General features: G+C 43.9%; 2 protein-coding genes across 2 annotated transcripts; both read left to right on the forward strand.

The window, feature by feature from the left end:
* The first annotated feature begins 7,089 nt into the window (after positions 1-7,089).
* On the forward strand, positions 7,090-24,095 carry LOC136488130 (nuclear transcription factor Y subunit A-1-like). The gene is made up of 7 exons (XM_066485158.1): positions 7,090-7,274; positions 7,703-7,926; positions 12,322-12,383; positions 12,497-12,568; positions 23,096-23,260; positions 23,469-23,595; positions 23,910-24,095. Exons 1-7 carry the CDS (start codon positions 7,090-7,092, stop codon positions 23,999-24,001), a joined length of 927 nt encoding a protein of 308 aa, XP_066341255.1. The 3' UTR covers positions 24,002-24,095.
* LOC136487129 (uncharacterized) lies at positions 17,196-22,985 on the forward strand. The gene is made up of 11 exons (XM_066484255.1): positions 17,196-17,445; positions 17,700-17,803; positions 17,917-17,988; positions 18,760-19,021; positions 19,277-19,359; positions 19,458-19,562; positions 19,637-20,155; positions 21,707-22,083; positions 22,293-22,353; positions 22,474-22,600; positions 22,981-22,985. The coding sequence occupies exons 1-11, from the start codon at positions 17,196-17,198 to the stop codon at positions 22,983-22,985; spliced, it is 1,965 nt and encodes a 654-aa protein (XP_066340352.1).
* Positions 24,096-25,881: the final 1,786 nt, after the last annotated feature.

The following is a 25,881-nucleotide window of genomic DNA, read 5'->3' on the forward strand; positions in this document are numbered from 1 at the left end:
ACTGTTTTGGTTGGTGCTCCTTTTATCTTGGGCTACTGTGTAAAATATATTCCCATTTATCCCGTACCCTTTGTATGTGAGGATATGCCACGATGGCTGCCTAGCCAACAAATATAGTTGCTCATCAATACTCTCATCACCTTGACATTCTTTTCGCAAACAGTCGCTGAAAGTTTCCATGTGCTGACGCGTAATCCAAGCTTCAGACTTCCCTGGAAACTCGGATCGGAGCAACTCTTTATGTGTCTCGATATACAGATCCACCAAGGAGTTTTGCAGAACTATGTAGTGTGCTTTATTAAAATAATTGTCCTACGTACCAATATATGTTTTCTTCCCTAGTGTCCCCTTTCCACTTAGTCTCCCCTCGTGTCATGATTTAGGAACACCAATTGGGTCAAGGTCAGGAAAAAAGTCAACACAAAACTCAATGACCTCCTCTGTTCCATAGCCCTTGGCGATGCTTCCTTCTGGCCGAGCACAGTTGTGAACATATTTCTTTAGGACTCCCATGAACCTCTCAAAGGGGAACATGTTGTGCAGGAACATAGGACCGAGAATGCTAATCTCCTTGACCAGGTGAACTAGGAGGTGTGTCATGATATTAAAGAAGGAAGGAGGGAACACCAACTCAAAGCTGATAAGACATTGAACCACATCATTCTATAGTTTAGCTAGATCCATTGGATCGATTGCCTTCTAAGAAATTGCATTGAGGAATGCACATAGCTTCACGGTGGCTAGACGTACATTTGGAGGTAGAATTCCTCTTAATGCAACTGGAAGCAATTGCGTCATGAGCATGTGGCAATCATGGGACTTTAAGTTTAGGAATTTCTTCTCTGGCACATTTATTATACCCTTTATATTCAAGGAGAATCCAGATGGTACCTTGATGCTTGCTAGGCATTCAAACATGCTTTCCTTCTCTTCTTTGCTAAGAGTGTAGCTGGCAGGACTTAAGTAATGGCGTCCATCATCTGTCTTCTCTAGATGTAGGTTGTCTCGTTCTTTCAAACACCGCAGGTCCTATCATGCTTCAAGTGTGTCCTTAGGCTTCCCATACACACCCATGAAGCCTAGCAGGTTCACACAAAGATTCTTCATCAGGTGCATCATGTCGATCGCGCTACGGACCTCTAGGACTTGCCAATAGGGTAGCTCCTAAAATATGGACTTCTTCTTCCACATGGGTGCGTGATCGTCGGCATCGTTTGGAACAGGTTCGCTGCCATGTGCCTTTCCAAATACTACTTTCACATCCTTGACCATATTGAGTACATCCTCACCAGTTTGGTTGCCCGGCTTGGTCTGGTGGTCTGCCTTACCTTTAAAATGCTTGCCTTTCTTTCTTAGGGGGTGATTCGCAGGAAGAAATTGACGATGGCCAAGGTACATGACCTTTTGACATTTTTTCAAGAATATACCATTAATGTCATCAAAACAGTGTGTGCATGCATTATATCCCTTGTTTGATTGTCCTGAAAGATTACTTAGAGCAGGCCAATCATTGATTGTTACGAACAACAATGCTCGCAGGTCAAAGTGCTCCTGTTTGTGCTCATCCCACACACGTACACCTGGTCTGTTCCACAAAAGTAGAAGTTCTTCAACTAGTGGCCTCAGGTACACATCGATGTCGTTGCTAGGTTGCCTTGGGCCTTGGATGAGCACTGGCATCATAATAAACTTACGCTTCATGCATAACTAGGGAGGAAGGTTGTAGATACATAGAGTAACATGCCAAGAGCTATGACTACTGCTCTGCTCCCCGAAAGGATTCATACCATCCGTACTTAAAGCAAACCTTAAGTTTCTTGCGTCATTTGCAAACTCTAGGAATTCTCTATCGATTGCTCCCCACTAGGACCCATCAGCAGGGTGTCTCAACATATTGTCTACCTTACGGTCTTCTTTGTGCCATCGCAACAATTTTGCATGGTCTTTGTTTCTGAACAGACGTTTCAAGCGTGGTATTATAGGAGCATACCACATAATCTTAGCAGGGATTTTCTTCATGGGACGTTCGCCCTCAACATCACCAGGGTCATCTTGCCTGATCTTATACCGCGATGCATGACATACCGGGCATGCATCTAGCTTCTCGTACTCCTCGCCACGGTAGAGGATGCAGTCATTAGGACATGCATGTATCTTTTGGATTTCTAATCCCAAAGGGCAGACTACCTATTTTGCTTCGTACGTAGTGGCGGGCAATTCGTTATCCTTCGAAAGCATCTTCTTTTGGATTTTCAGTAACTCCCCAAATCCCTTGTCAGATACACCATTCTTTGCCTTCCATTGCAGCAATTCTAGTGTGGTACCCAACTTTTTCTGCCCCGCATCACAAGTTGGGTATAGCAATTTCTTGTGATCCTCTAGCATGCGCTCGAACTTGATCTTCTCCTTTTCACTTTCGCATTCTCTTTGTGCATCATGAATGGCCTGACCAAGATCATCAGCGGGCTCATCTTATGCCCCTACCTCTTCTTCAGCTTCCCCCATTGCAGTATCATTGAAGGCACCATATTCAACAATAATGTCATCATCGTCTCATTGTTCTTCTTCACCTTCTTCCATTACAACCCCGGTTTCTCCATGCTTCGTCCAACAAATATAGTTTGGCATGAAACCCGACTTCAACAAGTGTGAATGAAGACTCCTTGAGCTAGCATATTCCTTCAAATTCTTACATATGGCACATGGGCAGCACATGAAACCATCGCGTTTGTTTGCCTCGGCCACACATAAGAAAGAATGCACGCCCTCAATGAACTCTTGGGAGCGGCGATCAGCATTGTACATCCAATGCCGGCTCATCTGCATTACATGACATACATACCATATTAAAACCTAGAACATAATTAGTTAATTATACGACATGCATGCCACCACACAAGGTATTAATTTATGAAAGTCTCGCTACAATGTAGACAATCCCAACTACCACTAACTAAAGCTAAAATACACTTCAGCAGCATAAGGATTTCACGACCAATCCCAACTAAAACAGACAGATCATGCGTTTGTTCAACATCTATGGGCTTCCTCCGCAGGATCACTGCCTCATCAGCCGTCGTAGCCGCCTGTGCAAGAGAGTTTTGCACGTGTTCAACATACTCTACCTCCTAGTACCAGCCTAAACATCTAGTGCCATCCTACTGAAATTAAAACAAAAAATTAGAACTTTAATCACAATCATCATGAAAATAAGTATAAATTAACCATAATCATCAAATGCGACAAAATAACTCACATTGCGATCCGGACACTTGTAGAAGATATAGCCCTTGTTGGGACACTCCTTCCTCACCCGGTACTCCATCACAATCTTCTCCTCACACTTGCCGCATGCAATGAGAGGGAGGTCCGGCCTCAGTCGCTTTGGAACCCAATGAGAGGCTCAGGACCCAGAAGTAGTTGCCATCTACTCTCTATACTCATTTTTAATATAATATAAATTTCTCATTTTATAAACAGATAAAATTAAAAAAACTCTAAAATTCTCTATATCTCTAAACCATGAAGTGTGCTATGCATGCTAGAAATGAAAGCTGAATACTAGTTTTGAATAACTACTTTAACCTTCCTTCATCCAAATATGCAAACTTTAAAGTGATTTTGAGCTTAAATGGCTTACAAATAAAAAAATCCACCATAAAAAACCACATATATCTAGTCCACAAAATGAGATATGCTACTGATGAAACATGAGAGTATAAAGTTGGTAACCTTTAGAACCGAAGAATCGATGGAGGAATCGAAGAAAATCTTGTGATTACCGGCGATGAGGAAGAAGAGAGGCCGGCGATGAAGCAAGAACACTGAGCTTGAAGTGGCTCGGGCTCAGGGAGGAAGAAGGGGTATATAGGAGGGGACCTTTAGTCCCGATTGGAGACAGCAACCAGGACTAAAGGTCCCTTTCTAGTGCCGGACGGAGCCTCCAGCCGAGAGTAGACTTTTACTCCCGGTTGGAGGGACCAACCAGGAGTAAAAGTTAACCTTTAGTCTCGGTTGGTAGCTCCAACCGGGACTAAAGGTCCCCTGCAGCAAAAGCCTACCGCAGTAGCCGTTGGGCAGGGACCTTTAGTTCCGGTTGGAGCTACAAACCAGGACTAAAGGTCTCTCTAGTCCCGGGCGCGAAAAATACCGAGACTAAAGCCAAATTTTGAAGTGGATTAAAAGTCATTTCTCTACTAGTGTCTTATAGCCATATCCTATGACACGAACAACAAGTTGGTTTCTTTGGCATTCGCTTTGGTTGAGAAGAACAATGACAGTTGGGGATGGTTCTTGAGGCTAGTCTGGATACATGTGGTTGGGCCTGGCAGGGAGGTTGGCATCATATCTGCTAGGCACCAGGGCATACTTAATGCCGTGCGAGAGCAGATAGAGGGGTATGCACCTTTGCACCATCGTTGGTGTACTCGGCACCTTGCCGAGAATCTACTCCAGAAGGATGGTGTGAAGGGTAACTTTGATCTGTTCCAGGAGGCTGCTCGACAGCTTGAGGACAAGTACTTTCAGAAAAAGTTGGAGGAGGTCAGAACTGCATCAAATGCAGAAGGTAGACAATGGCTCATAGGTTTGATGAGGGATTTGGAGAAATAGACGAGAGTTCATGATGCTAGTGGATGGAGGTATGAGTTTCAGTGCAGTAACATGGCGGAGTCATTCAATAAGTTGTTATTGGGGATATGTGGTATGCCCGTGAATGCAATTGTTCAATTCACCTTCTACAAGCTTGTTGCCTGGTTCAATGATAGACACGCCCATGCATTGAACTTGCGTAGTGATGGAGAGATATGGGCTCCGAAACCAAAGGCACACCTAGAGAAGGCAAATGAAAGGGCTGGCACACATGAGGTTACATGCTTTGACCACGCCACAGGGACTTATCAGGTGGAGCATAGGGGTGGTACAACATTCGACGGTGAGGTCCGAGAGTCGAGGATGCATGTGGTTATCCTCCAAGATTTCAAATGCACTTGTGGTAAACCAAGGTAGTACCACTTTCTATGTTCCCATTTGGTGGCAGCAGCTAGGCATCGCAACTATAATATCGAGAGTAGGATACCTCACGAGTTTAGTGTCGACACGCTTGTGCACACATGGAACCCCCGCTTCGTGCCTTTCTAGGACCCTAGAGAGTGGCCTCCATATGATGGGCTGAAGTACATTACGAATCCAGCTTACTGTTGAAACAAGCGTGGATCAAGGAAGAGGACGAAGCATAGGATGGTTATGGATCAGATAACCGAAAGAACAAGGCGTGGGAGAGGAACCCCATTTGTTACTGATCCCGAGCAGTACGAGTGCGGCAAGTGTGGTAGACTTGGCCATAATTCACGAAGTTGCCATTGGCAGATTAGTGAGGTGCGACTATTGGTTGATTTCATTATTTCATATTTGCCGTATTCATTTAATTAATTATGCATGTCTCAATTTATGCATGTAATTGTGTTAATTACTTGTACATTTCTAAGTTCATGTTTCATTGTATATTGAATTTCTAATTCATTGACTTTTTGTAGGATGGCACAATTCCACCTGCTTGACCCGACGTACGAGGAGACCCACCAAGGACGTCTCATAGCACAGGGGCAGGTAATAACCTATACTTTTTGTTCAAATTTTGGTGAGCGTACATGTGTTCGTGAAGTAACAGGAGACTATGTTTTATTCCATGCAGGACCTTCTGCTCCTTCGTCCTAGAACCCACAGTGGGTTCTTGGACATATAGTACGACGACATGTACACTCCTTTCCTGCAAAGAGCTGGCCTGGATGTCATCTCTTTTCAGGTTCGTCGTGGGTTGCCCAAGTTCAACTCGGCGGCCATAACTGCGTTGGTTGACAAGTATTATATTCAATCATTGCCTCCATTCATGGCATTTGTTCATGTGCTTGCCTTTTTGACATGTAATCTTGCTTTGTCTAAAATATAGATGGCGGCTGAAGACTCACAGCTTCCACCTACCTTTCGGGGAGATGACAGTCACGCTCCAGGACTGTCAAAAGATGCTAGGCCTGAGGATTCACGGCAACGCAGTCACTGGGCAGTGCAGGTCAGAAGGCTGGAGAGCATGAGTGGAGGCCTTCCTTGGGCGTGAGGTTCGCGACCAAGGGGCTCGCAATTCTGGAGTTCTCATCTCCTAGCTCCGGCAAGAGTTCGCACAGTGCCCCGAGGAGGTAGATGAGGAGACAGTTGGGTACTACTGTAGGGCATGGATCCTACACCTGTTTGCCTATGTTCTCTTCCCCGACGCCATGGGTGACACTACGTCGTGGATGTGGGTCCACTGCCTCAGTGACCAGGACCAGGCAGGTTAGTACAGCTGGGGCTCTGCGGTCTTGGGTTTCCTTTACCGGTAGCTTTTGCGAGGGGTGTCATCAGACTTCGTCCACAGCATCACTTGGTGGATGCGTGTACCTGCTCCAGTTGTGGATGTGGGCTCGTCTACCAGTTGGCCGTCCTGAGGTTCTGGCTTGTCGTGAGTGGTTACCAAGTCAGCCTCCATGTCGACAGCCGACGTGGGCGTACCTTTGGGACCAGGTCAAGGTTCCGCACGTGAGGTTAGACCGTGCGTATATTGAGTTCACGAATGAGCTAGACACGCTCACGGCGTCTAGTGTAAGTAAATTTTATTTCCCATGCTGGTTTGAAATGGATTAGTATACCATCTAACATCTTGTTTGGACATGTTGCAGGTGAAGTAGGAGTCGTACGATGGAGAGGGGGCACTTCCTTTTCAGTTGAGCAACATGTGTGGGTTCGACGACAACTTCTATAGGATGAGGTGCCCTCTAATATGCTTCTATGCTGTCGAGTTCCACCTGCCAGATAGAGTTGCACGCTAATTTGGAGTGAGACAGCTTTGGCCAACGGCTCCGTTCTCGACTGGCATTGACTTACACAAGTAAGTGTTTTGCTATTTCAAATGTCTCGTGATGGTCTATTTCCATTAATATGGTGACATGTACATGGATTAAGTAATGATGACATACGTGCAGGTTGGATCGTCAGAAGAACAGAAAGATTTTTGACTAGGAGAAGCACCACCAGTTCTACATTGAGCAATGGGAGGAGATGCTGGACAACGTGGACGAGAACAACGAGCCGCACATGAACCGTGAGTTCAGGCGGTACCAAGCATGGTACCAACGTGCGACACGTTGTAGGCTGAGGGTACAGTGGACAAAAGATGACTATGCTGACATCGAGTCCTCCGACGATGAAGACATGGCGTACGACCAATCTACTCGTGCGGGAAGGCAGGTGGAGGCAGGACCTATCTTGGATAGAGTGGTAAGTCAATTGCCTTATTTTTCTACGTTAAGTTGCATACCAATACATTAGGCGTTAGAGGTATCTATTTTAGTTAGTGCCACCTTCGAGCCGTAGCATCCTTATAATACGTTAGATTCTTGTACAAAAGAAAACAAAACATATTGCTATCTGTTCATAAGTATTATTACTAAGAACTTTGTTGCAGGGCAATACACTCAAATGTTCCGTTGAAGACATTGAGCACTTTCGTCCGAGAGTCAGGGACGATGACATGCATAGCTTCCTAGACATAAGATTCAAAATATTCTTTCAAACATATTATTAATATGTTAGATTCTTTCAGTTAACATAATTTTGTACAACAGAGGTTGTCACATCGGCTACGTTGTGTGGCTGTTCGTTGTGGTTGCAGGACAGACACGACGCAAGACGTGTACGTTCCTTCCGCAGGCAGAGGAGGCTTAGGTTCCTCTAGCCAAGCAGCTACAGGGGACGAGGATGAGGACGAGGACGACGACGACGTGGACCAAAGGCACGACGAGCTTGGCCCCTCTCAGCTCCATGACGCTCCCTCGACTCAGCCTACACAGCCTCCAGGCACTAGGCAATGCCGTCCACCTGACCCTTACACTCCAGGTATGAGCGCTCTCAGTCATAAGGGTAAGGGTAAGACTAGGAGGCAGTGAGGGTTGTGGTAGATGTTAGTATGTACTATTATGCATTTTGTATTTACTTTCCTATAACTATTTAGAACTGTATAGACATTGTGGACTATTTGGACTATGCAGGACATGTTATGTTGATTGTGATGTTCATTGTGGTTGCATTGTGCTCTTTGGAGGATTAAATGTGTGGATTATATAATGATGTCTCTGTGTGTAACTGTGGATGCTCCTAAAATAAGGGAAACTCTTGCGAATTTTTTCCATGAATCATTAATCATACTACACTGCTAAAAAGGCACAAATGTAGTACACAGATTAAATGTAAATTCATTAGAATGTGTATAGTCCAATCGTATCGTACAGACGCTTTGCAGATGATTCTAGGCTTTTCAAGTAACAGTGAACGAATCTAGGCTTTTCAGACAATGAAAATAGACTTTTCAGTTACAAGGACGAGGAGTACTATGACAACAGCGATTTATCACTTCACTTACATAGTACTGGCATGCAAGGAAGCACAACTCCACTCCATCTCCACCATCCATCTTATGATTGTTTGATCCAAGGGCTGAGGTGAAGAGGCACACGGATCGCTGACATGGCACATTGAGAGGCCTCCATTCCTCCTCTCAACCTATAAATAACCCTCACTCCCTCTCATTCACACACACAGCACTCCTCAGTATTTTCTTTCATTGCAGTACCAATGTCTGAAGGGTCGTCCAGAGGGAGAGGAAAGGGGAAGGGAACTACCATTGTGTGGGAGGGTTCTCTTGGTCCTGATTTCTTTGAGGAAGCTCTTTATGAGAGGTTCCCAGTTGAGAGCAAAAGTGATTTCACCAAAGAGACACTACTAAGAGGATACGATGAACAGAAAGAAGAGTGGCCAAAATGAATGCATGGTGAGGATTGCCTAGTGCAGATGTTCACCGAGGGAATAGATGGAGGTCCTCGTTTCTTCAAATGCCCGCGAGCATGGGTAATTGCTATTACTATTTGTTTCTTCAATATGTTCCTCTTCTATACAACTTACATGACATACTTATTGTAGTCTTCCTTGGCCGAAGAAAACTATGGGTTCATTAGGTGGGTCGATCCTCGACCTATTTATCCGCATGCGGAGTACATCTACTACCTGTAGGACCATATCTTTGATCTAGAAAGGGAAGTTAGCAGCGGTTACAAGGATGACGAACAGGACGACAACAACAATGGTGCTGATTCACAGGAGGCACTCTGCAATGATCCATATTGCACCTACCCTAACCACAAGAACAAGGGGCCTCCCCCGTCACCCCCGCCACCACCACCACAAATAATGGGAGGCTACTGTGGAGAAGGTGCAACACAATTTGCTGTGTGGCCACACTACTTGGACGACTTTATCTTATTCACATGCCACATCTATGTGTTTTTTGTTTGGTTTAATTACCTAAGGCATGTTAGGTTTAGTCGAAGGAACTCTGTACCCTAGTTCGGTACATGTTCTCACATGTCATTTCATGTGTTTTATGTGTTGAATTATATAATACCCTACTTCGTTAGGTTTTGTTTGCAACACGTGATCAAATTTCACTACGTCCGTAATATTAAGCTGAATATTATGACCACAAATAATGAAAACAACCACATAATGAAAAGTTCAATACTATGCCACATTAAATAACATAATAATACTAGAAGTACGTGCCGACAGTAGACATAGGGGGCAAATCCTCAGTCTGAAACATACTGAGTAAGCAACTCATCATCCGAGTACCAGTCCTCTACCACAACCTTGTTGCCTATCGCCTGTTGTAAGCAGCCTTCGCTTCATCTGCGACCTCTATGGCCTGAGTGAAGAACGCATCGTCATCCTCCTCCACCTGCAAGCCCGCCTCTGCTAGAGCGATGAGCTCACTCAGTCTGCCAGTGTCGTCCTCAGCCTCCTCTACCTGCAAGCCCACCTCTACTAGAGCGATGAGCTCGCTCAGTCTGCCAGTGTCATCCTCAGCCTCCTCCGCCTGCAAGCCCGCCTCTAATAGAGCGATGAGCTCGCTCAGTCTGGCAGTGTCGTCCTCATCCTCGCCCCCTTCATCAGACAACACAATCGGTGATTGAACGGTGCGACCAGCTTGCATTCTGTGCTCATCTAACTTCTTTTCCTCATACCTTGCATGAGCCACCTCTCCGTCATGGTCCTCGCTGCATCCAATCCCTTCATGTATAAAATGCAGTCAGTTAGAAACGTGTTTATATTATATTTAAAATCAGGCAATGAAAAAAAGGCTTTCAAGCACTCACTGGCACATAATGCAACAACATGCTTGTTCAAGACCTGCATATGTACTCTTGTCTCCTCCCTTGCCTCCTTGCTTGCCCTTTCCTCCTCTAACACCCTCCGTCTCTCCAATCCCCATTTGTCAAGCCCAACATCGATCGGGTTACAAATACCGCGCTGTCTAGCAAACTCACGCATCTTGTCGTTGTGATGTTTAACGAATAGGTTGACATAGTCATGTCCATATCCCCTCTACCGTGCAATTACTTTCCTCCCCTTCAATTCATCCAAGAACTTAGCTTAACCATCATAACATTTTCACCTGCATTTCCTAGTGCTCTGTTCAAACGAAAAATTATATCATATATGTCTTAGCAAAAGAAACAAAATACGATTTCATGTTTACCACACAAATAACCAACCTCATCATAGTCAACCATATGGCCGCAATAATGGCCTATTCCAAGCTCCGAATGGACTAGACCATAGTTGGATTTAACACCACATTCGCACTTTACTGTAGGTGCTTTGTAAATTAACCTTTCTTTCTTCTTTTCATTTGCCTTTGGTGGCTTCGGCCATTGATTCTTAGGACCATAGAGCCACTCCTTGAAACGATACTTCGCAAATCCATACACCTAAAAGAGGAGACATTAGTACATGCACACATAAAGCTAAACATTTAAACAGATACACTTTCCACTTACTTCGTGTTTGTTCGGACACACAAACTCCAAAGTATTCTCTAGGTTTATCATAGCTCGATCTCCGCATTCGCACAGAGGAGGTTCCTCGAATCGTCTAACTACGGCTAGGTGCTTCTCCTTAGCCATCAATGGCAGGGGGGTGGGGGGGGTGGAACCCACCGCTTGAAGTGCTCACGTGGATGTCTCCCTCTAAACCAATCGTCGAAAAGGAGGTACCTAGGGTCAAACCTGTCTGCACCGTCGATCCACTAAAATAAAAAGCACCTCTCATGGTCCTACACAACAAGATTCCAACAAAATATTAGTAGCATACTTACACAAATAAAGAAAAAGAGATAGTGGAAACAATTTCTTACATTAAAACGACTGCATGTGTAGAAGCAACGCGTCGCTGTGTCTGAACATTTCGATTGAAACACGTGGGCCGGGAAACCACAGTCACAATTAGGGACAGGGAGGTCAAGAGGGACAGGGGCATCTTTGCTAGACGCATCGGGGTATAATTCTCGAGGACAACCCCGTTTTCGCCAAAACTCCCGATACATTTCTTGCATCTAATAAAACGGATGTAATTTAACAAACAAAAATCAAAACATCACAAATTAATGTCAATGAGAACCATAACTACAATACAACCAATTTCGTTCTAAGAACCGAAAGCAATTAACATTAAACCCTAAACCTAGGGTTTTCCATTTGATGCACAACAATGAACCCATAACATAACTACATACGCTGCGGTTACCTAGGTTTGCTAGCTTTTCCACGCCTTGGCATCATCCTATGGTTGTATAATACAAATATTGAGGGATAGAATGAAATCCTAAGTAATGACGATTCTTAGGTTGAAAAATCCGACTAATATATACCGAATCGATACGAAAAAACTAGGAGGGGAGCGAGGATACCTTGCTCTCGAAGATCTACGGATCAAATCCAACTTTCCACGGTCCAATATGTTGATTCGTGAGATAGGGCGAAGTGGGGAGAGAAAAAACCCAAGAGGGAGGAGAAAGAAGAGGAAGAAGGCTCGGGCAGGAAGGTTGAGGCCGGGGTTAAAACACCAGCTTGGCGCCATAGATAATGACGCCAAGCTTGGCGCCAAGATCTACGGCGTCGAGCTTGGCGCTAGGGTGACTGGCGGCGAGCTTTCTGCCATGTCACCGCCACGTTTGCTTCGAGCCTAAGAGCTCGGCGCCAGAAACGCTGGCGCCGAGACGTGTAAGCTCGGCGTCAGCAACAATGACGCCGAGTTAAAGGTCCAGATTTTGAAATCTTACCTCCAGGGGCATATTTATGAAAAATTTTCAAAAAAAAGGCTAAAAAAATTCGGGCCCTTGGGCTTTTGGCCATACTTGCGCCACGCCCACGGGTCCGACGACGACGAACCGCCGTCGGCCACCTGCTTTGGCGTCAGAGTATTTGGCGCCCTACTCACAGCTGGAACTGAACCAATCAATTGTGTGCACCCTTCTCTATGGACTCTGTTTCTTGTCTGTTTATGTTTCCATTTTCTGAGAACTTGTAAGGCAACGTGTTTCTTGTCTCATGTTTATATATCTTTCCTTGTGTAGGCTTCTGGAGCACATCAGTACCCAGATCCTTACTATGCAGGCATGGTTACTACCTATGGAAGTCAAGCTGTGGTACTATTTTATGCTGATTTAAGCATTAGAAATCATGGGGCCCATTTTATGCAAATTTTAATTTTAATAGCGCTAGTCTAAATAACAGCACTAGGTACTATGCTTTACTCAGGCAAAATATGAAATCTGAGATAAAGAATTAAAGACAGAGAGTGGAGATGTATTGAACAGTCGTCAGTTCTTAAATATGAGCATCCCTATTAAAATTACAGAACATAATCCAGAAAATGGAAGCAGAATTGAATTGAATATACTTGGGTTCATTTGGTAAAATTACAGAACATAATCCAGACAATTAAATGCTGCAGTACAAAAAGATGTGAGCAGTTTCTTCGAAAAAGTAAGAAAACGACGAGAAGCGAGGGAGAACCCGGAGAAACCGTACTTCTACCTACCTCCAGATCTTCTAAGAAAGAAGGTGGACCAGAAAAAGCGGGAATCTCAAAAGACCCTGCCAAAATCGGACTACGATCGCTCTCTCACCAAGTCATTTGAGGCGGCGCAGAAAAAGACTAGAGCAGGGAAAGGTGTTGCACAACTCGAACAACAATCGCAACAATCAGTCCCCCCTCTTATCATTCGTAATGAATATGGTTCAAACTTAGACTTACTGAACGTCGATTTTGAGGACCTAGTTCGGTTTTACGAGGATACTGGTTTGGACCTTGCCCAAGTGCTCGCTGAAGGACCATCTACTCCGAAAGTGGATCCTTGGAAGAAATTTGAACATGGAAAGAGTCTATACAACCCTGAGGCCTTAGGTGAACTGGGTACGCAAATGTACCTGCTAAACAAGTGGTACATGGTGGCGTATGAACGGGGAGAGACCTTTGTTTCTGTTAGAGTTAGAAACCAACATTACTTCCATGGCGATGACGTTATATATGTCGAGTTTTTAGAATTACACCAACTATGCCACCTGGACTCTCTCGGCAAAAGTCTTATTAGCTGCTATTGTCTGTAAGTGTGATTATTTTCTACTATTAAAGTGTATATATATAAAGCTACATGTATATATATAAATTATATATCCTCACACTATATTTTTATATATGCAGATATGAGATGACAGAACTCAGAAAGAGAAAGGATAATGATGTTGGTTTCGTTGATCCAAATGTCGTATTCAAACACCCTACTCCCCCGCCTCAATGGAAAGCTGAACTCGAGGAAAATCTCATGAGGTTCTTAGTGAACCAACAAAACAAGGACATACTCTTCCCCTACAACTTCAAGTGAGTGTTAAATAATTAATGTCGATCATATGGATATTTGTTCAATTATTTGCTTACTAGCTAAGCGATGTCCCATATATATATGTTGACTCTAATTAATGTCGATCGTATTTGTGTATAAAAACATATGCAACAATTACTGAATATTGATGGTCATCGATATGGCCAATAGTTGGTTGAGCATCTTAGACTCGTTAACAAAAGAGCAAACAGAGTACCAATACATAATAGATATTATCCAAGGGTAATTTGGCCTCTCTAGCAACTATATATACCCCGATCTCTTAACTGCAACAATTATTAAAGGCCAAATTAATTTTTTATTTTATTAGGCGCAGCGTTTGGAAAAGTTTCATTGAGGAACACCACATGAAACATTGCAAAGTGCCACTGGATGTAATCGCACACAAAGTAAGTACTAGCTATATTTATATATATATAATTCAATTAACACCATGCATGCTTTCAATTCACCGGATCTTTTTTCTCGTAAAAGTGGGTTCTGAGGCAAGAACATGGGAACAACTACTGCGGATACTATGTTTGTGAGTTCATCATGGCGTACGCAAAAAGAACTCCTGAAGAGATCCTCAAAGTACGTTATATAAATATATTCATATATTCACAATTTCTTTTATTGCTCATATATATAAGTAATCACGTGACCAACACACACACACACACACACACACACACATATATATATATATATATATATATATATATATATATATATATATATATATATATACACACTTTTCCTTTAACTTTTATTGAAGACTCTATGGTTGAAGGAAAAAGTCATACGACGTGACCAACTAAAAGCAATTCAAGAGACCATAGCAGGATTTCTTAATGACCAGGTCTTAAACCCCACCGGCGAGTTCTACAATGACATGAACGAAACATGGAAGCCAAACCAGATGGAGTGAATTTGTTATCCCAAGGATATGATAGAATATACAATGCAAGCTTTATTTGTAATATATATATACATATTATATGTACATAAAATAACGTACAATATATGTATATGCATGTAATATATACGTTAGTTTCATACTTTAGTTTGTACAAAATGTTCGAACATATATTATAAGCGTGTAGAATACATATATTATTAGCAGCATAGAATGCGTATTCGAAAACCTATTCGAAAACCAAAACGAATCATCAATTGAAAATAGAAAAAAAAGAAAACCTTTAGTCCCGGTTGGTAATACCAACCGGGACTAAAGGGCCGACCCACGTGGCCAGGCCGGGAGGCCTCTTTAGCCCCAGTTGGTATTACCAACCGGACCTTTAGTCCCGGGCGCGAAACCGGGACTAAAGGAGGGACCCTTTAGTCCGAATTCGTGCTCGCGGTTGGGAAACCGGGACTGAAGGGGTTTTCCAACCGGGAGTACAGCTTGTTTCTGTACTAGTGAGAAGTGTGCCCTGGTATTTGCCAATCAAGAACGTACCATCAATGGAGAAGATGGGACGACAGTGCCTAAAGGCCTCGACACACTGAGGGAAGCACCAGAAAGTACGGAAGAATATCTGCCTCCCATCCTTCCATGCATTTGGTTTTGGGATGTACTCATAATGCATGCCTGGATTCACCGCTTTGATTGCATTGAAGAGTACTAGTAGCTGCTCATACCCATCCTCCCAGTTCCCATATATCATCTTCCACGCTTGCTGCTTAGCCCTCCAAGCTTTACTATAAGTTATCACATAACCTCCATACAACGCATCAACGGTCCTGATAATTGTCCTAACTTTCATGTTGGGTTCTCCCTGTAATATTCCCATCAACCGTTTGGCAATGAGGGTAGATGTCAACTGCTGATGCCTCAGTGTCAGCACATGGTCAGCACAATTGTGTGGTCCGGCAACTTTTGTGATCTTCCACTTTCCGGTGACCTTTTGCTTCCTTGCACAAACCCTCCATGGGCAGTGTTTCTTGTCACACACAACTGTGTAACGGCGCTCCGCATATGAATGCAAGACCTTGTAAGGTCTCTTTCGTATCACTGCAAACGCCTGCAACCACCTCTTCAATGCAGGGAGGTCCTTGAACACCCTACCATTCTCAATTACCATGTTAGGACCAGCCTCAGGAGCTTCTAGGAGCACATCATCACGTCCTTCTGCACACGCCTGATCAGAATAAGCAAGATCGCTGAACTCGTGAACTCTTAGATCACGGCGGCTAGGAAAGATACGCCTTAGCATCTCAACATCACTCTCTGTCAGCTCTCCAACAGGGCGATCACCATCAGAATCAAGAGCCCTTGTCATCTCATATGGCTCCGAATCATGTATAATTTCAACACTATTGGAGCCACGGAATCCATCTTCACAGTACACTTGCGTAGTAACAGGGGGCACATCCACATTCTCAGGAATGTCTCCTGCAACATAAGTAGAGAAATGAGGAAAGAATGAAAGAAATAGATGTAAGGAAGGGGGTAAGCTCCCAATAACCATACGGTTAAGACACTTACTTGGATGATTCTGTGTCAAAGGGATCTTATGAGAAGGATCTGCCACAACAACATGAGTCTGACAAGTATCTCCAACTACCGCATTGGGGGCAGATTGATCATTGGGAATCATAGGTGCAACCTCCACATCCATATCAAGTTCTAGGACGGGAGGGTCGATGTGTGCCTGCTGACCCATTGGTGGGGAAAACCCATGAGGGATGGGATCGACTAACACCCGACGCACAACCACGTCCAAACATTGCAGCTGGCTCTTCATAGCCGATCTCACATAGTTCTCCCACTGATCCGCACAACCAATTGGGATCATTCGTCTGAGGATGTTGGGAGGAGAACCTAGGTGCAGTACACCCTCAACTGTAATGCCATCATCTCCAAGGCAATGCAGCTCCTCCCGAGCCCTTGCAACTATCTCACTAAATGAAGGCATATCATTGAATAGCATAGGCACGCTTTGCATGTCAACAAACTCAACATATCCATAGCGATCGTATTCAACGGTGCCTCTATGATATATGGTCACTAGATTGTCCATCTAGTTCAAACACATAACGAAACACATGTCATTTAGTCCAAATTAGACGATAGATAGTACCTAACAAGTACTTTCTAACTACAATCCAAGTTCTTGATCACCTTGAAATAAAAATTGGGGGTCACATTCCTCTTGTGCTCTTGTTACCCATCTTTGAAATTGTTAAAACAAATGTTAGTCACAATAGCACGCAGTTTTCATTAAGCACCAATACATACCTGTTACCTAGGGGCTTAGATCCTTCCAGACTTTATTGTTCATTGATACATTGTGCAAAAGTAAGTATAGTCTCTTCATTCAGAAAGGGTGAAGTTAGTTCCTTGGTAATTTTGCACATTCATCAAATTTTCTGAGAAACATTTTGCATGCTAAACCTTGTGACGTACTTCAGAACCCATATATCTTATCTTCAAACTGACACTAGGCATGATGACGCCAAGAAGCATCGGAAGGAGAACAGCACTGAAAATTTGGAAAACCTGGACACCTCTACTTCACTATCCGTTATAGAAGGATCCGTACAGAACAATTGGGATTTTGAGAATTTTACTGCTTCATCATCATATGCTTCTACAGCGACATATGCCTCTCCACCTCCAAACATTACCAATAAAGGCAAGTCCTATGCGTCTTAATGCTACTTCCTTATGTAATGTTTTAAACGTTGGTGCGAGTACAGCTGTACACGTTCTACTTGGGTAAACATGCTATACTGTTAGATTTGAAGAGTTTGATCCATTATCAATCACTGTATTGGCAACAAAAGTAGATCATTTTTCTACCTTACAATAATAAGAAAGCCTTTTAGCTCCAAGCAACTTTTTGCTACCGACAAAAGAAATTAAGAATTGATGTTATTTTAATTCCAGATGGAAGCTCTGGTCAAGAAAAGAACCATGCCACATCACAGATACCTGCTTTGGCGTTGGAGTATTTGGCACCATACTCACAGCTGGAACTGAACCAATCAATTGTGTGCACCCTTCTCTATGGACTCTGTTTCTTGTCTGTTTATGTTTCCATTTTCTGAGAACTTGTAAGGCAACGTGTTTCTTGTCTCATGTTTATATATCTTTCCTTGTGTAGGCTTCTGGAGCACATCAGTACCCAGATCCTTACTATGCAGGCATGGTTACTACCTATGGAAGTCAAGCTGTGGTACTATTTTATGCTGATTTAAGCATTAGAAATCATGGGGCCCATTTTATGCAAATTTTAATTTTAATAGCGCTAGTCTAAATAACAGCACTAGGTACTATGCTTTACTCAGGCAAAATATGAAATCTGAGATAAAGAATTAAAGACAAGTGGAGAGTGGAGATGTATTGAACAGTCGTCAGTTCTTAAATATGAGCATCCCTATTAAAATTACAGAACATAATCCAGAAAATGGAAGCAGAATTGAATTGAATATACTTGGGTTCATTTGGTAAAAAATTGCTAACCTATGGTAAGCAGAAACGTTTGGTTGTGTGCATGTGGGTGTGCGTGTGTAGGGTTGGTGTGTATGTGCACATGAAACGACACTACAGCTTGTCCCATTAGAGGTATCAAAAGAAGAAGAAATGTTCGGTTGTCATAGCTATGGAAGATGGTAGTGCTCAGATGTCTTTGGATCAAGTACAACACTCTGAATAGACGATTTCATCTTCAGTTATACAATTTATGTAATTATGTATATATCAACACCTCTATGTTCAAAGCTCGATCGAACTGCCTGAATTAACTTGAAAAAACAAAGAGCACTGCTACACGTACAACCATTTGAGTACAACTCAAGATTCCGACTGTTAAAATCACGTGGATGGGAACAGTTTAGATGCATGGTTGTACTTTAGCTGTAGTCAAATTTCCCTTCCTCTTGTGTTATAGTTATAAGTGAAGTATATAACTTGACAGCTTGCTAAGAACTTGCATTTGATATTGCAGCCATATCTTCATGAGTCTCGTCATCTTCACGCGATGAGGAGGGCAAAAGGAACTGGGGGACGCTTCCTAAACACAAAGAAAAGTGACAATGGCACTCCCAATAGTAAAGCTGAACCTAAGAAAGGTAGTACAGGGCGTACCCAGTGCAGAGAGCTCCCGCTCTGTGCGGGGTCTGGGGAAGGGTGTCAGTGGCAAGCCTTACTCTCGCCTATGCAATGCGAGGAGACCGCGACTCGAACCCGGGACCTTCCGGTCACAGGCGGTAAGACTCTACCGCTTGCACCAGGCCCGCCCTTCTCAAGTAACCGTATAGTGAAGCTACTAATTTGAGTGTAGTGGATTTGTGCACACGTTAGTTTTGTAGTGTGTCCATTTTGTGGTTCATCTGTACATGATCAACAGTTTGAGATGAACAGATTTCTGTAGATAATATTAGCCAATTAATAATCTGGATCATTTCTTTCTTGAACTGTCTTGCATTTCTTAGAGACATTTTATTTGTATATATGTTCTGCAGCTGAAACAGCCCCAAGACCTTCATACCCATCTTCAAAGCCAAAAAAAGACTGGGATAAACTGGAAGCTGAGGTAAAAAAGGAGGTATGATCAAGATTCCCACTTATATATGTACCACTCTTATTGCTGCCACTTAGGTTTCTCGAATATGTATGGGGTTGCATGATTTGTGTCTGCATCAGGAGAACGAAGAAAAACTTGATGGCGATGCTGCATTGAACAAATTCTTCCGTGACATCTACAAGGATGCTGATGAAGATATGCGGAGGGCCATGATGAAGTCATTCGTACGTGATCTTTGGCCCAGCTAATACTGGTTTTGGAACCAACTATATTTTATGTATACTCACGTATCCTGCAGGTGGAATCTAATGGCACTGTTCTCTCAACCAATTGGAAAGATGTTGGATCAAAGAAGGTGGCCGCTGTGGACATGTCGTCGCCGCCGCCGCAGGCACAGACTTTCGGCGGCGCCGCGGCGGCTGGGGTCAGCGCCGTGCTCAGCCTGTCGTCCCGAGAGGCAGCGCCGCCGCCGGTCATGGTGGCCGCGGTGGCCGGCCCTGGCTGCACCGACGAGGGCAAGTACCTGGGCGTGGCGGCCACGTCGCAGGGGCAGATGGTGATGAGCTCCAAGTACCTCAAGGCCGCGCAGGAGCTGCTCGACGAGGTGGTGAGCGTCAGCAAGGGCGTCGAGGACGCCAACAAGACGACCAAGAGCCTGGCGGCGGTGAAGGAGGAGGAGGACTCGGAGGGCGTGTCCAGTGGCGGCACCGATGACGGTTCCGGCGCAAAGAGCGGTGGCGGCGCGGCGGAGATGTCCACCGCGGAGCGGCATGAGCTGCAGATGAAGAAGAGCAAGCTTATCAACATGCTTGACGAGGTCAGTAGTATATATAAATAGCACAGTTTATGGCTTCAATTCATACTACTAAGATTAATTTCACAAGTTATTTTCCATTTGATGTATTTCTCTCGATCGTGTTCAAAAATAAGATATTTTTAAAAAACCTGTTTTTAATTGCTGTTGATGAGGCCTTGAGGGTCCTTGATTTTTCATGCAAGTTTTTAGTTATGTTGCCTCAAATTTGACAGGGAGAGATATTTTGTCTTGTTTTTGCTGTTTGCTTGCTTCTACAGTCTAAGACAGTGTCACAGTGTTATGTATTAAAAGGCTAGGAACCATTTGCCTTTCGGTTATCTTTGTTATGCTGTTTCTTTTTCTGAAAGATGAGTGACACAAGTTGTTTGGAACAGTGCATGGCTTTAATTTTAATTTGATGGATATATATCATCAGACTTTTCCCCCACTTTAAATCCTTCTCTTAATCAAGCATCCATGCTGTATCAACTTGCTGTAGTAGTATCAATACCAATTATTGTTCCCCTACTTAATTCTGTGATTTCCACCTCGCAGAAAACACTAGTTATTATGTGGTTTAATTATTACCAGCTTATTACATACTTAGAGGATTCTTATTGGTACACCTTATCACCACTTAGGTTCTGTTCTTTTTTTCCTTTTGAAATGTCTTAATTTCATTTTAAGCGTATGGGGTAACAACTAAGAGGTTCGGTTCTAATAGTAAAATGAAAGCAATAATATATATATTTTTTTGTGTGTGTGGAAGAGAATGAAAACAATATAATCCAAGACAAAGTGCCATATAGAAGGTATAGAGTATATATATGAACATATTTAACTAATAACATAACAAGTGGCAATGAAAACCATATCCTCTACTATCATGTACAACGAAATATATGGCAAGTGGAGGTCTTTCAGCAAACAAAATAATCCTTAAGAGATGCCCTGTTCGCTTGGCTGATAAGCCATGGCTGAAAGTACTGTTGGCTGATTTGTTGTGAGAGAAAAATACGGTTCGTTGGCTGAAAAAGTACGGCTTATAGCGCAAATAAATTAAATTCAACTACTTCCATTCTTTTGGTTGTACTTTGTCCATGCCAGTACAAACAAGCTTCAATTCGCTGCTTCATCAGATGTGTCTCTTTTTGTCTGCAATAGCCTGCTTCATGAGTGTACACTGTACTGCCAGCTGAATCTGAATGCGAGTACTACCAAATATCAATTTTTATTATTTTTATTAAAAGAAAAACATAAATTTCACTATCTCGTTAATTTTCCCCATGTCTTGTATATATACATCATTTCTGTGCATGAGTAGACATATCATATCAGGAGGCGTGTAGCAGTTGCGATTGCACCGATCAGCATTGATAGAGTTTGTTGACGAACAGTTGGTTGGATGGGATCATCACTAACGAGCTATACTTATAATCAGCTAGTAGGCCAGTAGCTTGCTAGTAGTAGCAGTAGCACGCCCTGATTAATGAATTAGAGTGGTCAATGGCTGACTGACACTGTTGTGTGTGCATGGTGGCGATCGATGTCGACAACAATCGACAATGGCAGGTGGAGCAGCGGTACCGGCAGTACCACGGGCAGATGCAGGCGGTGTCGTCGTCGTTCGAGGCGACGGCGGGCGCCGGGTCGGCGCGGACGTACACGGCGCTGGCGCTGCGCACCATCTCGCGGCAGTTCCGGTGCCTGCGGGACGCGATCGCGGCGCAGGTGCGCGTGGCGAGCCGGGCGCTGGGCGAGGACGCTGACGCCGCCGGGGGCCGCACCGTCGGGTCCCGCCTCCGCTACATCGACCACCAGCTCCGGCAGCAGCACGCGCTGCAGCAGCTCGGCATGATGCAGGGCGACGCCTGGCGGCCCCAGCGTGGCCTCCCCGAGCGCTCCGTCTCCATCCTCCGCGCCTGGCTCTTCGAGCACTTCCTGCATCCGTGAGTCCCATCTCATCCTCCTCACTGCACAAGCTGCAGTAGCTAGCTAGGTAGCTCATCATGAGCCCTTGTACTCTTCGACCTACTCCATTGCTCTTTGTTTGGCCCTTTGCTTGCTTGCTTTCGTGCCCATGGCGCCATGCATGCAGCCTCACACCTCATCGTGTCCGCCTCTAATTGGTCCGCATGGATCCTGTGTCGTCATGCAGATACCCCAAGGATTCGGACAAGATCATGCTCGCCAAGCAAACCGGGCTCACCAGGAGTCAGGTCAGTAAATAAAACTGATGAATAGCATTTCTTTCTTCTCCTGTTTATCATCAATTTGACTGTTTTACTGGCTGTGTGTAAATTAACTTTCAAAAAAAATTTGTTCTTGATTTCTGTTAGGTGTCGAACTGGTTCATCAACGCAAGGGTGCGGCTGTGGAAGCCCATGGCGGAGGAGATGTACCTGGAGGAGACCAAGGACCAGGACGGTGGCGGCGGCGGCGGCGGCAATGACAAGGGCAAGTCAGGTGAGTTTTTTTTATGGTAAGCAGAAATGTTTGGTTGTGTGCATGTGGGTGTGCGTGTGTAGGGTTGGTGTGTACGTGCACATGAAACCACACTACAGCTTGTCCCATTAGAGGTATCAAAAGAAGAAGAAATGTTCGGTTGTCATAGCTATGGAAGATGGTAGTGCTCAGATGTCTTTGGATCAAGTACAACACTCTGAATAGACGAATTCATCTTCAGTTATACAATTTATGTAATTATGTATATATCAACACCTCTATGTTCAAAGCTCGATCGAACTGCCTTAATTAACTTGAAAAAACAAAGAGCACTGCTACATGTACAACCATTTGAGTACAACTCAAAATTCCGACTGTTAAAATCACGTGGATGGAAACAGTTTAGATGCATGGTTGTACATTAGCTGTAGTCAAATTTCCCTTCCTCTTGTGTTGTAGTACTCTTTTTTTTTTAAATATTTTTCTAACGTAAAGCGCCTTATGTTATCTGTGCAGGCTCATTTTCAGCTGCCTGGACTATCTCAATCTCGAATGCTATTACCTCCTGAAATATCGGAGGAGCCTGTTTATGTAAATGCCAAGCAGTACCATGGTATTTTAAGACGCCGGCAGTTACGTGCCAAGGCTGAACTTGAGAAAAAGGTGGTCAAAGCCAGAAAGGTTAGTGGTGTGGTATTATGACCATGCCTCCTCAGCACTTCTCTTTGTACTTTTCAAGATTGAGGAATGAGTATCAGTGACTTTCAGCTTGTTCCTTAGCAAACTACGTGTCTTGTTTATTTCTGGACGTCCTTGAGTGGTTGAGTTATAGCTATAAGTGAAGTATATAACTTGACAGCTTGCTAAGAACTTGCATTTGATATTGCAGCCATATCTTCATGAGTCTCGTCATCTTCACGCGATGAGGAGGGCAAGAGGAACTGGGGGACGCTTCCTAAACACAAAGAAAAGTGACAATGGCACTCCCAATAGTAAAGCTGAACCTAAGAAAGGCAGTATAGGGCGTACCCAGTGCAGAGAGCTCCCGCTCTGTGCGGGGTATGGGGAAGGGTGTCAGTGGTAAGCCTTACCCTCGCCTGTGCAACGCGAGGAGACCGCGACTCGAACCCGGGACCTTCCGGTCACAGACGGTAAGACTCTACCGCTTGCACCAGGCCCGCCCTTCTAAGGAAGGTAGTACCGGCTTTCAAAAAGAAAAAGAAAAAGAAAAAGAAAGGTAGTACAGTTGTTCCATAATCTCTTCATAATCTACCTGATATGAGTGCATGCATTTCCACTTCTTATACCCTGCTTCTGCATGCCCTAGGAGATGAAAACTCCGAGCATCTCCATGTCCCTCCTGACTTACTACAGCTACAACAGAACGAGGCTTTAAGCAGCGGTCTGGCCCTGGCATCCTAGAACAGCAGTTCCTGCCCACAGGCATAGGCATTTGAGACCGGATTCATAGCTCCACAGTATGCGCAGCCATCTCTGCAGTAATGCTCGTTCACCTGAATGAGCTTTGTACCGAGGTAGGTATGCAATGCAATCTGGGCGCAGGAGTCCATCAAGTGTCCAATGCCATGGGTAGGTATGCTGTTTCAGGCAATTCATTCTTGGCTTTCACGTTCCACCCTTGTGTAACTGGTGTGTTGTAAGTGAAAAACTAAGCTTGTGCTCTGTATTGGGCCGTTCGGCGAAACTGTGAAACATCTGTATAATTAAGATTGAACTTTGGATTAACTCGGTAGTGCTTTGTCTGGTTTTGTTTTAGCTTTTGAACGGTAACACGGCCACAGCTGAACTCATGTTGGATTTGTTCGTTGCTCAGCAACGTCGGTCTTGTACTGAATATTCCTGTGCTTGCATATCTTTTGGTGCCTTGGTGCCGATCTTTGTTCACGGAACGCAGTAATAATTTTATATTTTTATATGCGGGAACCGACACAAAATCAAGGTTCCGGCGAATCAGTTGTGACTCTGATTGAACCGGACGAATTCATATGAAACTCCTACAAAGTTCTCGTGAAATCCCATGTGTTTCGTTGAGGGCTATTGCTTGGGCCATGTTTAGTTGGCCACCGATTTGGCGCCGCCGGAATTCAGTGACACTGTAGCGTACTGTAGCGTTTTGTTTGTATTTGGTAATAATTATCCAATCGTTGACTAATTAGGCTCAAAACGTTCGTCTCTCAAAGTACAACCAAACTGTGCAATTAGTTGTTGATTTCGTCAACATTTAGTACTCCATGCATGTACCGCAAGTTTGATATGACGGGGAATCTTCTTTTTGCATAGTGCCAAATTCTGGAAAATGAGGGAACTAAACATGGCCTTGGTCGACTTCTGTATCGCTGTACGGTTTTTTTTTTAGCAAACTGTACCTGTACGTGCATCCCTTCGCCAGTCACCCATCAGCCAGTCGGGGCGTGTAGCATGTTCGCTTGTTGGTTTCAACCAGCCCAAACTAGCCAGCCAACAGTGTTTTCCTCTCACAACAAACCAACGTCAGTCAGCCCAAACCAGCCCAGAAACCAATCAGCGAACAGGCCGGTGGTGTATTGCTCCCGATCAATTCTTCCTGTGGCCTGTGGGTGGCGTGGGAGGCCCACAACATCAATACGCTTTCAGCGACCTCGTGATCAATTTTTTTTCTTTTTCTCCTGCTATACGGGCCTATGCGATCCCTTGGCTAACAACTAGTTGCTAAAGTTTAACCTTAGAATCCAAACAGATCGATTAATTGATGTGCTAAACTTTAGCAAGACCTAGACTAGTTGTTAACTCACTGGCCTACCGACTGGGAGGGCAGGCAGCTCACGGAGTCAGTGGAGAGCGGCGTTGGTTAGCTCTTGGCTGTTTCACTTGAATGATCGAATGACTTTTGTAGTATTATATTTCTTTGATTTTGGATTTCAGTTTTTGGGCTTCGACCATCAACCATGCACGGACAAACAAATTCAGGGATATAATTGTCTTTATATTGAGATAGTACCACTTATTAGTCAGTGGATACAAATAGGACTAATTACTAGTCCTAGTCTATCCAAACAGCCCCTAATAGACAAGTACGTGCGACATACATGTGTCTAATAAAAACTATTGACAACACAAAATATTTCATTTCTTTCCTTTTACCCCTCATTAATTAAATCAAAAGGCCATCAATCTATTTGGTAACTCCTCCTTTTGATTTGTTTTTAGGCCCCGTTTAGATCCAAATTTTTTTAGATTTTGGCTACGGTAGCATTTTCGTTTTTATTTGGCAATTAGTGTTTAATTATGGACTAATTAGATTC

The sequence above is a fragment of the Miscanthus floridulus genome, chromosome 10, assembly GCF_019320115.1.
Source record: "Miscanthus floridulus cultivar M001 chromosome 10, ASM1932011v1, whole genome shotgun sequence".
Taxonomy (NCBI): domain Eukaryota; kingdom Viridiplantae; phylum Streptophyta; class Magnoliopsida; order Poales; family Poaceae; genus Miscanthus; species Miscanthus floridulus.